At 37.1% G+C, this 15021-nt stretch overlaps 1 protein-coding gene across 1 annotated transcript in view; it reads left to right on the top strand.

Moving 5' to 3' along the window:
* The window catches only part of KDM5A (lysine demethylase 5A), a 92879-nt gene extending 79675 nt beyond the window's left edge, over window positions 1-13204 (top strand). Inside the window, exons 25-28 of the mRNA XM_080810678.1 lie at window positions 898-1057; window positions 2796-3016; window positions 5132-5542; window positions 11916-13204. Coding sequence (XP_080666804.1) covers window positions 898-1057; window positions 2796-3016; window positions 5132-5542; window positions 11916-12122 — 999 coding nt within the window. The 3' untranslated portion in view covers window positions 12123-13204. The remainder of the gene's footprint in view (window positions 1-897; window positions 1058-2795; window positions 3017-5131; window positions 5543-11915) is intronic.
* Window positions 13205-15021: the final 1817 nt, after the last annotated feature.

The following is a 15021-nucleotide window of genomic DNA, read 5'->3' as shown; positions in this document are numbered from 1 at the left end:
TGAAAACCTTTAGAGAGGATTAAATGATTTGTGTCTTTCAGATGTCACATCTAAACCTTTCTTCCCTTTACTAAGTCCGAAAAGTGTCAAGGTTCTCTAACTTGGGAGTATAGGAGTTTTTTTTAGTTGTAGACTGTAGAAGGTAGATTATTTAGTAGTTATTTTCTTATAGGTTTATTATCTCTGGATTGTTTTTGAGGTTTACTGTTTCCATTTTGACCTAAAACTGTAGTCATTACTGACCCCCTCCACCATTCCCCCGCCACCGTGGGCATTTTCTGTCTTATTTAATACTGTGCATTTAATTTTAAGGTCATATTTTAAATTTTTTTTATTTAATTTTTTAATATAAATTCAGTTATTTAACATATAATGTATTATTGGTTTCAGAGGTAGAGTTCAGTGATTCATCAGTCTTAAATAATACCCAGTGCTCATTATATCACGTGCCCTCCTAATGTTTATCACCCACTTACCCCATCCATTCCCCCCACTCAGGCTACCCTATTTGTTTCTTATGATTAAGAGTCTGTTGTAGTTTGTCTCCCTCTCTGATTTTGTCATGTCTTATTTTTTCTTCTTTCCCTATGATCCTCTGCCTTGTCTCTTAAATTCCACATATGAGTGAGATTATATGATAACTGTCTTTCTGTGATTGACTTATTTTGCTTAGCATAATACTCTTTGGTTCTATCCATGTCATTGCAAATGGCAAGATTTCAGTTTTTTGATGGCTGGTAGTATTCCATTAATGTCATATTTTTAGTATATTACAAGCCTGAAAACCTGCAGTTAGGTCCTTGTCACAGGGTAAATGAAGTGGTTCTAATTCTGAATACCCCTCTTCGTTTCCTCTTTTTTTTTCCTCTTTTTTTTCCTTCTTTGTTTCTTCTTCAGGACACAGCCAGTGTGAAGTCCTCCAGTAGTCTGGAGCCCAATCTTTTTTGTGATGAAGAAATTCCCATCAAGTCTGAAGAAGTGGTCACTCACATGTGGACAGCACCTTCATTCTGTGCGGAACATGCTTATTCTTCGGCTTCTAAGAGTTGTTCTCAAGGTATTACCCTTTAAAACAGTGTAAAAAAATATACCTGAGGGGTGCCTAGGTTGTTCAGTCAGTTAAGCATCTGCCTTCAACTCCGGTCAGGATCCCGGGGTCCTGGGATCGAGCCGTGCGTTGGGCTTCTTGCTCAGCAGGGAGCCTGCTTCTCCTTCTCCTACCTGCTCTTATTCTCTCTCACTATCTCTGTCTCTCTCTCAAATAAATAAAATCTTAAAAAAAAAAAAAAAAAAAGATACACCTGAAACCAGGGAGAGAAAACATTTTATTAATCAAGGCTATGAATCCCTCTTTTTAAATTTTTTTTTAAGGTTATTTATTTTAGAAAGCGGGAGCAGGAGGGGCCAGAGGAAGAGGGAGAGAGAATTTCAAGCAGACCTCATGCCAAGGGCAGAGCCTGACTCCGGGCGTGATCTCAGCAACGCTGAGATCATGACCAGAACCAAAATCAAGAGTTGGATGCTTAAGCAGCTGTGCCACCCAGGCGCTCCAGACTATGAATCCCTCTTAAATGTACATCCTGGCCATGAAATGTTTGTAAAACCTGAAAATGCTGTTTTGATTAAGAAAAGCTAAGTCTCGGGGTGTCTGGGTGGCTCAGTGGGTTAAGCCTCTGCCTTCAGCTCAGGTCATGACCCCAGTGTCCTGGGATCCAGCCCCCATCAGGCTGTCTGCTCAGCGGGGAGTCTGCTTCCCCCTCTCTCTCTTTGCCTGCCTCTCTCCCTACTTGTGATCTCTATCAAATAAATAAAATCTTAAAAAAAAAAAAAAGAAAAAAAGAAAAGCTAAGTCTCTGTGTGCATTTTATGTTACTAGGTGGTAACCTAAAAAAAGTTACATGGAATTATTGAATCCTAGTAAGAACTTTAGAGGCCTTCTAGTGCCATTTCCATTTATATAAAATCTCTGATAGGCCTCTATTTGTTTATTACCACTTGTTGAGGAACTTGTTGCTTTTTGAGAATATTATTCTTATTTTGGAAAGTTTCAAGTGTTAGAGAGTTCCTCTTTTCCTTGGTAGATAATTGCCCTCATATGTCTACTTTGCTTTTCCCCATTGAAAATATATCACACTGCTTTAGGTCACATGTCTGGGAAGTAAAGGGTGTTTCTCTTTTCATAGTAAAATTTAGGATCTTATGGAGTGACATATTACGTACGGTTGGTTTATCAGGAGGATAGCAACTTATTTTTATAGGGCACCTCATGTGCTTAATCTTTCGGTCCCCTCTAAAGTGGAGAGAAAATAAGAGATTCTTTCCCATTCTCCTTACACTGTTAGTCACAGACTAAACAATCAATAAGGAACCAATTTTTTTTTTAAAGATTTTTATTTATTTATTTGACAGACAGAGATCACAGGTAGGCAGAGAGGCAGGCAGAGAGAGAGGAGGAAGGGAAGCAGGCTCCCTGCTGAGCAGAGAGCCTGATGCGGGGCTCGATCCCAGGACCCTGGGACCACGACCCGAGCAGAAGGCAGAGGCTTCAACCCACTGAGCCACCCAGGCCTCCCCCCAATTTTTTACTCTGAACTAATTTTTTAGAGTGGGCATTAGAATTCTGGATCTTTTTGTTTTGTATTTTTTTGAAGATTTCATTTTCACTTTCATATGGATAAAGTGAATTCAGACATATAAAGTACTGGAGGAGGAGGGACCATTCTCTTAAATACTTACTTTCGAAACATGACATTTTTTCCCATGGTTTTCATTTTTTGTTTTGTCTTATTGGAAAGGTTCTAGCACCCCAAGGAAACAACCTCGGAAGAGCCCTTTGGTGCCCCGAAGTTTGGAACCTCCAGTATTAGAGTTGTCACCTGGAGCTAAAGCCCAGCTGGAAGAACTTATGATGGTTGGAGATCTCCTAGAAGTATCTCTGGATGAGACTCAACACATTTGGCGGATTTTGCAGGCCACACACCCACCCTCTGAAGACAGATTCCTGCATATCATGGAGGCAAGGAGTTAAAGCTTACTTAAACAGTGGTTTTAAAATTTTTTAGAATGCCTTGGTTCTTTGGAGGTGCCACATATGCCAGGATGGGGATGGCTGAGTGGGTAGTACTGTGGCTGTCCTCCTTTTCTATTAACCAAGTGTAATTCTGCTTTATGGTCTAATTGCGATTTTATGTAATATTTTGGGGGGAAAACCAAACGCCATTTCCACTAAAAAGAATGGAGGATACTGAAAACTCTTAGTTTTTCTACTAAGGAAGGAACAGCTTCCTTAGCCCATACTCCCACTGTTGAAAGGCCCAAAAAAGAAGGTGGAAGAAAATTCAGTGTTTTTAAAAAAAAAAAAAAAAAAAAAGCAAGGGGAGGGCTAAATAGGGGATGCACAAGGGAACAAGAGGGGAGGGTTAAACAGCAGATTGGGGTGGGGAAGAAAGTCTGCATTCATATATTAATACTTAAAGAGCAGTTTGCAGTTTATACAGTATTTTTATATCCATGATCTCATTCTATCCTCAGTGTAAATAATCCTGAATGGGTGAGAGAAAAGGATAGACCTATTTCTGCATATTAAGAAATAAAGGGTCAGAGATGTGGAAACTTGCCTAGGCCACACATTTATTAAAAACAGAAAGACCTGGATTCCAACTTGGGCATTTCACTTCGAGTATTCTTTTCATTATTCTTTTCCATTACTTATTTTGATGCAGTGGAATGATACGGTGTCACCAACCGTTGGTACGGATACACTTGGCAGATTATAGTTAGCTTTTGGTGTGGAATTCAGATTAAAGGTAGCCTGATTTAGATACTGTTTTCCAAAATACAAAGGGTTTTCTTCACATCCATTATCTCATCTGATCCTCTTTATTTTACACATAAGCAAACACAGACTATTGAGAAGGTAAATACGTAGTTCGAGATGTGGTCGACTTAAGACATTTATAATGCAGTGTTCTGCGTTCTACAGTTTCTTAGGTTCTTGTCAAAGATTTTTCAGTCTCAAATATGTCACAAAATGAATTCTCAAGTGGTATTTAATTATCAAGCTTATATGTTTCAGTATTTCTTTTTCTACCTCCTCCTGTTCTTCTGAAAGTGTGCTAGACACACTTTCACTATTAAAAATTTTTAATGCTGGGGCACCTGGGTGGCTCAGTCAGGTAAGCATCCTGACTCTTGTTTTCACCTCAGGTTGTGATCACAGGGTTGTGGGATCCAGCACTGCACTGGGCTCTGTGCTCAGCAGGGAGTCTGTGTGGGGTTCTTTCCCTCTGCCCCTCCCCCCATTCTCATGCACTCCCTCTCTCTCTCCCTTCCTCAAATAAATATAGAATCTTTAAAAAAATTTTAAATTTTAATGTGTATTACATCGGCAGATAGTAGAAATTGGAACAATATTAGAAAATTGAAAAATAAGAGGTTTTTTTGCTTTGTCACATCAACATCTCTAGCCCTTGCCAGAGTCACTGTATGTAGTGAGATCATGGATACAGTTTTTTGTCTTGCCAACAATTTTAATAACTTCTTAGCCATTGGGAATTACGAGTTAATAAAGAACTGTCTTAGTGTGCTAAGTGAAGACCAAGAAGATTATTACATTTAATACTTTTAATACTTTTAGCTTTATGTGTATTTTTTATCTCAATTAGAGGTACTACACATACACTGATATAGGCTAACAATGATCTTTTTTCCCTATTAAGCTAAAGTCACATGTTTTCTACAGGCTTTTCTTTATTTTCTGTTTTTATTGAATATTACATTTGTTTTCTTAAAATGTCTTCTAAATATCTTTATAACATTTATTGTGTTCTATTGTACCCAACATAAAATCTACCATTTTAATCCATTTTAAGTATACAGTTCACTTGTCACTAATGGCATTTACAGTGTTACACTATTGCCGTTGTCCATTTCCAGAACTTTTGAATCATCCCAAACAGAACCCCTACACCCATTAAACAATAAGTCCCATTTCTCCTTCCTTCAGCCCTTGGTAACCTCTCTTGTCCTTTCTGTCTCTATGAAGTTGTCTCTTCAAGGTACCTCCTACAAGAGAATAAAACTTTTTAAAATGTCTTGCTTTAAAATTCTTTCTAATTTGATATTGTTGAAGGATGACAGCATGGAAGAGAAACCATTAAAAATAAAAGGAAAAGACTCTTCAGAGAAGAAACGGAAACGGAAGTTAGAAAAAGTAGAACAACTTTTTGGAGAAGGAAAACAGAAGTCCAAGGAGTTAAAGAAAATGGATAAACCTAAAAAGAAGAAATTAAAACTAAGTGCAGAAAAATCAAAGGAGCTGAATAAACTGGCCAAGAAGTTGGCAAAGGAAGAAGAGAGAAAGAAAAAGAAGGAGAAGGCTGCTGCAGCCAAAGTTGACCTTGTGAAAGAGACTACTGAGAAGAAGAGAGAGAAAAAGGTGCTGGACATCCCCTCAAAGTACGACTGGTCTGGAGCAGAGGAGTCAGATGACGAAAATGCCGTGTGTGCCGCACAGAACTGCCAGCGGCCCTGCAAGGACAAGGTGAGCTCTAACTGTATCCACCCCCCTGGGGGAGAGGCCAAGGAGCAGCAGTCACGAGACAGAAGCCTGATGTCATGAGAATCTGGTTTTGATTCCAGGATTTGGGCTTCCAGCAGAATATGTTTTCTACAGTTTCTATAAACTGTTTTTCATTATGAGGCTCTTAGGTCAGTGTGCTTAATGGAAGAAATGTTGTGCTTTAAAAATCATGTACCTGGTGAACATAAGAAGACCAGAGCAGAGGGAAGCTATGTGATAACCCTGGGTAGCCGTGCATTTCATGTGCGGTTGGCATAGCGGGGTTCAGTGTAGTCCTTTAGTCCTTTTGCCTTCCCTGTAGGGTGACTCAGAGAACTAAATACCTTGTCAGTTAGTTAGTCACGGTGGCCTCAAAACATTCTGTGCCAGTGTTTTAAGAGCTCTGGCAAATTGTGTTAAAATTTTTGTTCTAAAGACCTAAAACTAAGGGGTTAAAGCTTCACTTTTGGTCTGTGTCTTACACACACTCAGGCCTATCTGCATTCTTCTAAAATGGAATGAGATTTTTTCCAGACACCTTGCAAAAAATAATTAAGACCTTTGAAGATATTATTTTAAAAGTTTTGGCCCTAAATTTTAAGTATAGTTACTACATGATGTCCATTCTTTAGGTAATACTGATGTTAAGAATTTCTGAGAAAGATGGATAGATTTTATGAAAAATCCCAGTTCATTCAATGACTGGAGACATCTGTTATGGTTCCCATCAAGATTAGTAATTCATAGTTTTCATTTTATTTTGCTCATTATACCACTTGATATTTAAAATTTTATTACCTCCTCAATTTGAATATATGAACAGAATAGTATAACTGCATCATTACTCCATTACTTCCCTCCTCAGTCAAATACTTGTTAGAGCTTGAAGAGGTCACCTTGTTCAGGCTCTTTATTTTACAAATGATGAAACCAGGACTCAGTGAAGATAAATGATGTGACCAAAGTCACAGTGCTAAGTAGTACAAAGCCAAAAGTAGAACCGAGGTTTCCTGGCTCCCAGACCAGGTTTTCTTCACTAATATCCCCACCCTACCGATAATTAAGATGTAAGTACAAAAACACATTCCAAAACTAAATGACACTTAGATTTAAATTATACTTATTAAATGTTTTCCACTTATTTTTGGAAAATGAATATATTTTGGTAAGAAACATATCCCCATAGTCTAACCTTCCAGGGACAATACCTATACATACTTTAGTGTGTTTCCTTCTAATCCTTTTTCCATATAGTTTATTTTATATCATGTCATACTGTCTTTCACTTTTGTGTCTTTATTGATTTCATAAATATGTTTCTATTTTATAAACATTTTAAAGTATTTTAGTAGCTACATTATATGTGTGTTTGTATTTTTCTTTCATTTTAAATTTATTCTCATCTGAATTTGTTCAGTAAAGAGGCTGATGAAAGGCTGTTTCTCTTTAGGTACTGAAGTATTGGCAGCTTAGTGTTGGCAGCACCTTCTCCCTTTGTTTCTCTTCTAACTGATTTTGTGGTAGTATCAGACTGACAGCAAGAAGTGGTGTTTCTTTTTCAAGTTTTCCTGTCATCCTTCCTACAATGTTTATATCCATCATGAACCTTTTGCTCTCTCTTTTTTCACCTTTTCACTTAGTAATCTTTTCCCTCTCCTCTGCTCAGCATTTTAAATATCGCTCAGGTCATCTCTTATCTTCCTGTAGCATATAAACACTACAGGAAGTTTTTTTTCTCATCTGCTATGAAATTGTTAACCTAACACATGCCCTGCATATTCTCAGGGTTATGAGAATAAGAGGAGATAATCTCTATGAAAGTACTTGCTGACAAAATGCAGTGTTAAAATGTGATGGTTATTTTTAAATGAGCCTTAAGATTTGCTCCTAACATTAAAGGTAGTCTTTTAAAACCTACAAAGCTTTCTTAATAGAACAAAGGGAGCCTTAGCTGAACATTCAGATAAAATGTCTGTTTCAAACTGTTAAAACACATACAAAAGTGAGGAAGGCATATTTTAACCTGTCATCATCCTACATAAAAGAAACTCAGTAAATGTATTTCTATAACGTGTTTAACTTTAAACAAATTATTTCAGATTGTAAACATTTTGCGTATCGTTGCTGTTTTGCAATATTTATGGTTCTCTAGGTTTGTTCTCAGCACTAGTTTTACTAAATAAAAGGTGTATTTCTTTAACTGCTTTGTAAAAGAATCTTACAACTTTTTCAATGTGAAGTATAGTATTTCTCTAAGAAAACATGCATGACACATATCTTCAGAACAAAATGATAAGAAAAGAATGTTTTGAGAGAAGTCTATGCTCTTTAAATGTCATGCAGCAAAAATAACTTCTAGAGTTTATTCATATTTAGGTAAATGTACATTTACCATTTTTCTAACCAGTAATTACTATTACTTTTCCCCCAAAACGTGCAGACTGAGAAGACTTTGAAGGGCTACCTGAATATATCTAGGCTCAATTTCAGGATGTTTTAGAAAGAGAAAAGGAAAACATTATCAGAATAATACTGTAAAGGGTTTTTTAAAAAAATTGTCTCTTCCATCATTGTCAAATTAACCTCAAGGTGAAATTAATTAAAAAAATAATAAAATAATAAGGAGTATTTTCAAAAAATTAGTTTGAAGGTTCAGAATCTTTTCCTCCCTGAGGTCTGCCCCTTTCATTCAGTCTTAACTGTTACCAAGAGTAAAACAAGCTAACTTGAAGGAGCAAACTCTTTCAAGCTAACATTTAAGTAACTTTTTTTCTGTATTAGAGTAAATACTTAATCATCTTATTTAGGAAAATAGACTTTTTTCCTTTTTTAAACCAAACTCTTCCTGTGGGCCTTTTCCATACCCATTACCACTTTCATAAGAAGTTTGGGATGGTAAATAGAGATTAAGTTTATAAGCCTGTGTCTCTCACATTTATTATTTGTTAGTCATTTTCATTTTAAAAGATTTTCATGGTGATGCCTCAGCTATAGTGTTTGTGTTACTAGTTCATATCTCTTTTTAAAAGCACAGATAATCAAAGGTTGGATTACCCTGAGTGAGTGTGCAATACACACACACACACACACAGAGAAATTATGGTGATGTGAAAATAGGCTAACCAGCTGTTCCAATTTGCCTGGATTTTCTTAATTTTAGCAGTGAAATTCCTGTGTCTTGGGAAATATCAGTCTTGGGCTGGCTAGGAAGCTTGGTCCCTTAATGTTGAGAGCACCAAAAAAATAAACACAAGGATTCTGAACATTGTTATATTGTACTTTGAGTAAATTGTTTTAGTTTTTTGTATCTGGTTTTTGCAGGGAATCTTGGTGAAGTAGAGTTGAATGCCAAAATAACAAAAGCTCATTAAGGGGAACTAAGCTAAGAATATCACTACATCTCCAGGCTTTCTTTTTTCCCCAGTGCAGTAGTATGCTCTGCAAAGTGAACAAGATATTTTTAAGGGTAAATTCAAAACCATATAGCAGAACATGCCAAATTAACATTATTTCTTGTATTTAACATATTTCTTTTTAAAAATTTCCCCAAATTGAGCTGGTAGCCTGTTTGTACTGTACTTCTAAATCTCTTATCCTTTGAGATTTGAACAACTTATAGCTTTGAAGTTCTTTGATAATTATTTTTGTGATTTGATAAGTAGATCTTTCGAAAATAATGAAAGGGGAAGTGACTGTTAGAACTTAATATGCAGTCAGCCACATTCTATGTTCTTGTGTCTTCAGGCCACTACATACTCTGTTGCCCCTGTATCAGAATCATCAGTGGATTCAGTTGACATTCCAGACTTTAGTTTGCTTTAGATCCAGTGGGCCTTTTCAAACAAAAATAGCACTGGATTTGGTTGTTAGTATGTGAATGTGATTTAAAAAAAAAAGAGAGAGAGATACTTGTAAGGGAAGGACTGGGTTTTTTTTTTCCCCTGTTCGATTATTGAAGTGAACTGTTACATAATCCATAGGCTGGGATAGAATCTGTGTACTGGTGAATGTCTCAAGAAAAGTTTATACTTTTTTGGAATGGTGGGAGAGGTAGGCTTAGGAATGGATCTCTAGCCAAAATCACAGAAGAGAACATGTCTTCCTTACTTGCGAGAGGTTGGTTGATTTAATTTGAGGAAACCTGGAAGCCAGTGAGTGTAGTGAAGAATTAGATTTTAAGAAACATGGAACCGCTTTTCTTGGCAGCAGATACTGATAAATTAGGAAATTTCTTATTCTGTGGATGATTAGCATGACTGAGGACTGGACTGGAGTAAGAGGGTTGGAGGTAGGAGTAGAGTTGTCTCTTGGTTCAGGGTGGCATCATAAAGAGGGCAATATCTGAAATTTGGGCAGCTCAGAGAAACAGATCATCTTCCCAGTTCTCCTTACCAGCTCCAAAGAGCCAAAGCACTTACCGTCAGATTGACATTTTGTAAATCTTCATAGCTGTACTACCTGTATTTTTAGTTTGTTGCCCAGAAGTCATTTATCTCCCCTTTCTGTCTTTCATGTACTAGGTTGCTGCAATAGGAACATTTTGATCAATTTTCTTTACTACACAGACTTCAGAAGTTAAATATTACATAAACAACTACAGAACAAAAAAAGAATTTGTTTTAGGAAAAGTTGTTAAATGGCCGTGAATTTACTAGCAAACAGTATCACAGAGTGCCAGGGACGATCAGATTTAGGATATATAATTACCTCGAATCTGACTGAAAATGTAGTCTTCTGGCTTGTACGCCTAAGATGTTCTGAGGCTGTAGGTTTGGGATGGGTCTCAGCCACACTTCTAACAAACACAATAGGTAATTCTATGCAAGTGCTCTACACATTTTGAGAAACAGTGCTGTAGGCAGTTATTCAAGGTGCAAAATGCTTTTTGTGTAAGGTAAGGTAATGATAGAGCCATGAAACCGTGATCTTAAAAAATGCCTCCAGTATCCTAGGCAGTGAACTAGCTGTTTTGCCATATACTATTTCATTTCTTCCTCTGAATAATCCTGTAAACAAGATGTTATCTCCATTTTACAGATGAAGAAATTGAGCCTTAATGAGATTAAATTATTAGCCTCAAGCCATACGTACAGAACTCAAAACTTGTGACTGAATTCAGTAGTCTTCATTTGGCACAACACCATCTCTTAAATCTGGAACTCTAGAATAGGAACAGTAGAAGCAGAAAGATTATTTTGACAAATGATTTTTCCCATGCTATATCACAACCATAAAACCACTAATATGAATATCATTTTGATAATTCTTATCTAATTTTGAAAACTACTCCCTTTTCCTGACACTCATTTACCTAGCCAAAACCTCCTTCCTCTTTTTTCTCATAAGCTGCACTGAGGTACCTGTTATACCCTTTCATGCCTCTTTGTTCTGAAAACTGGCGGAGCTCAGTGTTTTAAGTGGCGTTGTAAGTTGCCAGTGAGACGATCCACTTCATACTGAGGAGTAGCTCTTTTAATCTTAAATGTTCTCATCTGCTGTGACATCAGCTATAAAAACTACTAACAATCACCCTCCAAATACAAAAGCCCCAGGTCACCTTCTTGTTATCTCTAGGCCCAAGGCTTAAAGTCACCAAACTACAATCGCTGTCTAGCATCCTATAATCACAATATTCTCTGGAGGGTCAAAGTTTGCTTAGTGTCCGCTACTGACCTATCAGTTATACAGACTCTAATTTGAAACCCCAGAGTAATCTATTGACCTGTGACTTTGACTGTTTTAATTGGATAATTTGTAAGATTTGACCTCTGATATTTGCTAACTTTTTATAGGGAGTTGTATTTGTAACGGAAGAAGAGAAGAATAAAAAATATTAGTTTTAAAAGTGGCCTATGTGACTGCTTTTCTAAAAAGGTATTTAATGCTCTTAGTACTTTGGCTTATCTCTTTGAAATAAAGCTAATACACAGGATTGCCTTCACATTGTTGTATTCTTCCTTTCTTGATCGATAATTGCATTGTCTTAGAGCCTAGAAATTGTTAATATTAGCTAAAACTACTTGGCTGCTCTATTAGAAGTTCCTTTTTTGTCAAGTTTTTCTCAAATATGTTTCTGCCTGAAAAGGAGCCCCGGGTAATTATGAGGTAATGGAGTACCTAAGAGGCCCAATTTTGTGGACATATTATGGTAAAATAGAATTTGGGGGTATTAACTTCCCAATTTCTATCTTTAAAAAGTAGCCCCATAAGAAGTCATTGTCTGTCTCTGGACGTTCCCAATTATTTGCTATCATTTAAGCCAAGCAAGCTCTTTGTTTTTTGTTTGTTGGTTTTTTTTTTCCCCTAGGCTTAATGTTTATGTAACCTAAACATTCCCCAATCTTGTCTCCTACAGGTAGACTGGGTACAATGTGATGGTGGCTGTGATGAGTGGTTTCATCAAGTTTGTGTGGGTGTATCTCCAGAAATGGCTGAAAATGAAGATTACATCTGTATAAACTGTGCAAAGAAGCAAGGGCCAGATAGCCCAGGTCAAGCACCACCTCCTTCCTACATAATGAGCTACAAACTACCAATGGAGGATCTTAAGGAGACCAGTTAGCAGTTGCTGGGTTAGTTTGGGACATGGGGAGAAATGGACCACGTTGAGACCTTAGTCATCAAGTAGAGTGGTTTAGATCCACTCAGAATGTTGCTTCCAAAGACGAATGGCCTTCAGAGGAAGTCCTGTTAGCTGACTTCCTCTTTGCATGGACTGTGTGATCTACATTCTCTTCAACACATCTATGCAGAGGGTGTCTTTGGTACAGCAGCCAATATTTCAATTTGTCTCCTCTGAAATATGGTTTGTTACTTTACAGCCAGACATGTGATTGAGCTCTAGAATGCTGGTTGGCATTAATACACTGGGATGCTAGCAGGGCGTGTAGGATGTGGCTCATGGCCGGTTGGTATTAGTTAGTGGAGTACAACCTAGCGACAGCACCATCTGGAGGTGCCGATGACTTGGCTCTCCTTAGGACAGTTGGAGAGGAGTGAGAGTACCACCCCCCTTCTGCTGTTACCTGGCATATAATGCCCTACAGCTACAACGATGGGAGCAACAGGGCCAGAGTTACTGTTAATCATGGGATAGTAGCCAGAGTCTAGATCCCAGCTACTTGTGTGTGTTTGTACCAAGAAGAAAACCCTAAGTAAGAGGCAGATCCCCTTATCTTCCCAAGGAGAGGAGTATGTCCTCTAGTTCAGAAATCTGACTAGATTGGATTCTGGGAAGAAGAGCTTTTCTCATTTCAAGTCAAGGAGCCCTTTTTTGGCTTTGAGAAGTCTTGCTATCTTGGGTCTGCGTTTTAGAGACGAGCAGGTACATGGATCCAGGCTCCTGCTAAAGAAGAGAAGACAAGTCAGAATGTTTTACTGAGACACAGTGATGCATGCTTTTCGGGGAAACCTTCATTCACAAGTATACCAGATACCACCAGGCTTCAGGCATGGCCATGAGCAAGACCAGCAAATAACAGCTTTTTGCCTTGCAGCCCTGACCCCAATGTCTGCTGTTTGCAACACTGGCAATTTCTGATTGTGGCCCACAGCAGATGCTGTTGAATAACACCATGGCTTCATCAGAGAATGTGGGGTTGTAGCACCTCTGGGTGATAAAGTTGTTTTAGTAAATCCATTTTTAAAAAAAGAAAAAAGGACTTGTTTTTACTTTTTTCTAAATGTCTCTGACTACTGACTGTTCTATAAATAGATTATTTTTCCTTTTTTAATACACATATATGAATATATAAATATATATATATTTACTGTTACCAGCAGCATATGACAGAGTTTCAGCATCAAAAATCCATTTGGGGGCTTGCTTTCTCTTTTTTGCTTTTCAATAAAGAAATCCCATTCCTTCCTTGTAGTACAAGGAGTTAGCACTTCCTTATCCGTCCTAGCCTGACCAGATTTTCCATGTTGTTTTGTTCAAATAGATAATTACATTTCCTTTGTGTGTTAGAACTTGTCCCTATCTGTTGGGAAACTTGGTCCTACTATTTCTGTGGTGGCTGTTTTGTTTTGTTTTTGTATGTGAATGTTTGAAACTATGGTGCTGTGTCCTATTTCCTCCTGTTGTGTTCTCTATTCTTGTTAAGGTGTTAGGTAAGCTGTATGGAAATGTTTATTAGAAGGGGACTCATCTTTTTTTAAAGGACAAAAAAAAAAAAAAGAAAAGAAAAACCCTAAATGAAGTGTTTGGTCTTCACTATCCTGTGTCCCTTTATTTTGGTTAAAAATCTGTGGTTTGACTTAATTCATTGATTTTCTTTTTAAAAGGGAGGAGCAAGGTGGGCCTAGAGAACAGCTTTTCCCTTTTGGCCCCAGTCTCTTTTAAAGAAATGTCTTCTAGTAACTAGAAGTGAAATGTACTGTCCAGTTACAGTTTGAGTGGGTATGAGATTTAACTCAAAAGGCATCTTACTACAAAAAAGCAAAAGCTTTCCTGTAAAACCCAGTTTCTGTAAATGCATTCTCTATGGTTCATACTACCTAATTTTTAGTTATTCTTCCCTTAATCTTATATAACATTTTTAGTATTTTGACCTGTTAAGAGGTTCATAAGTGTCACTGTGCATGATCTCATCTTAAGTGTGTATATGATTTAAGACTTCAGTGGATATTGCAAAGTAACTGTTAACCAATTTCATAAGTTTTCATTTTGCCAATCTGTATGAAGATATTACTTAGTTAAAAATTTCATCTGGTTATAAAAGAAAGCACAATATTGTTTGCCTTATCATCCTCTCTGTAAAGATCTTCAAATTACTTGTGAGTAAAAAAATTGCAGTTTTAAGTGATGGCTGCCTGGGTAGACTACATTTAAAAATATTTAATTTTTCTTCCTAGTCACCTGTTAGCTTTACTCAGCCATCAGTGGAGGGGCATGAAGATGCTGAGAAAGATGGCTAAGGTGCTTTGCTTCTGGAGTATGGTGGATGGATATAGGTGGCTGTTTAGGGAATAATTTATGTCCTTAATATGGTATTCACCTGCTGGAGATGTGAGAGAGAGATGCCAGGCAGTCTTCCCCCATGAGTAGCTCCCTGTTTACTTTCTGGTATTTTGAAACTTAAATGTATCATTTAGTTGATACTATGAGCTTTTCTGTATTTATTTGAAAGTCACAGAGGATTTGGTCTGACTCTTGACCATAGATTTAGACCAAGGCTGAGAAGAACAGATAAGAGAAGTTAATTTAAAACAATTATAAAAGGGAGAGAGAGGGAGGGAGGAAGAAAAATGAACATACACAAGTCTGTAATTTTGGAATTAATGAACTAAGATTCATCTATTTAAAGGCATGCTGATGTCCTGATATAATATAAAACATTGTTTTCAGTTAGAGGAAATTACTTACAACTTAATCCATTCTTAAGTGTTGTAACATTTTATATTAAAACTTGATTTAAAATGTTCCTTTACCCTTCTCTCCAAAGTTGCAAATTTTCACC

This window comes from Martes martes (assembly GCF_963455335.1).
Source record: "Martes martes genome assembly, chromosome: 8".
Classification (NCBI taxonomy): domain Eukaryota; kingdom Metazoa; phylum Chordata; class Mammalia; order Carnivora; family Mustelidae; genus Martes; species Martes martes.
Note: the sequence above shows the minus strand (reverse complement) of the source record. Positions and strands in the feature narration are given on the sequence as shown.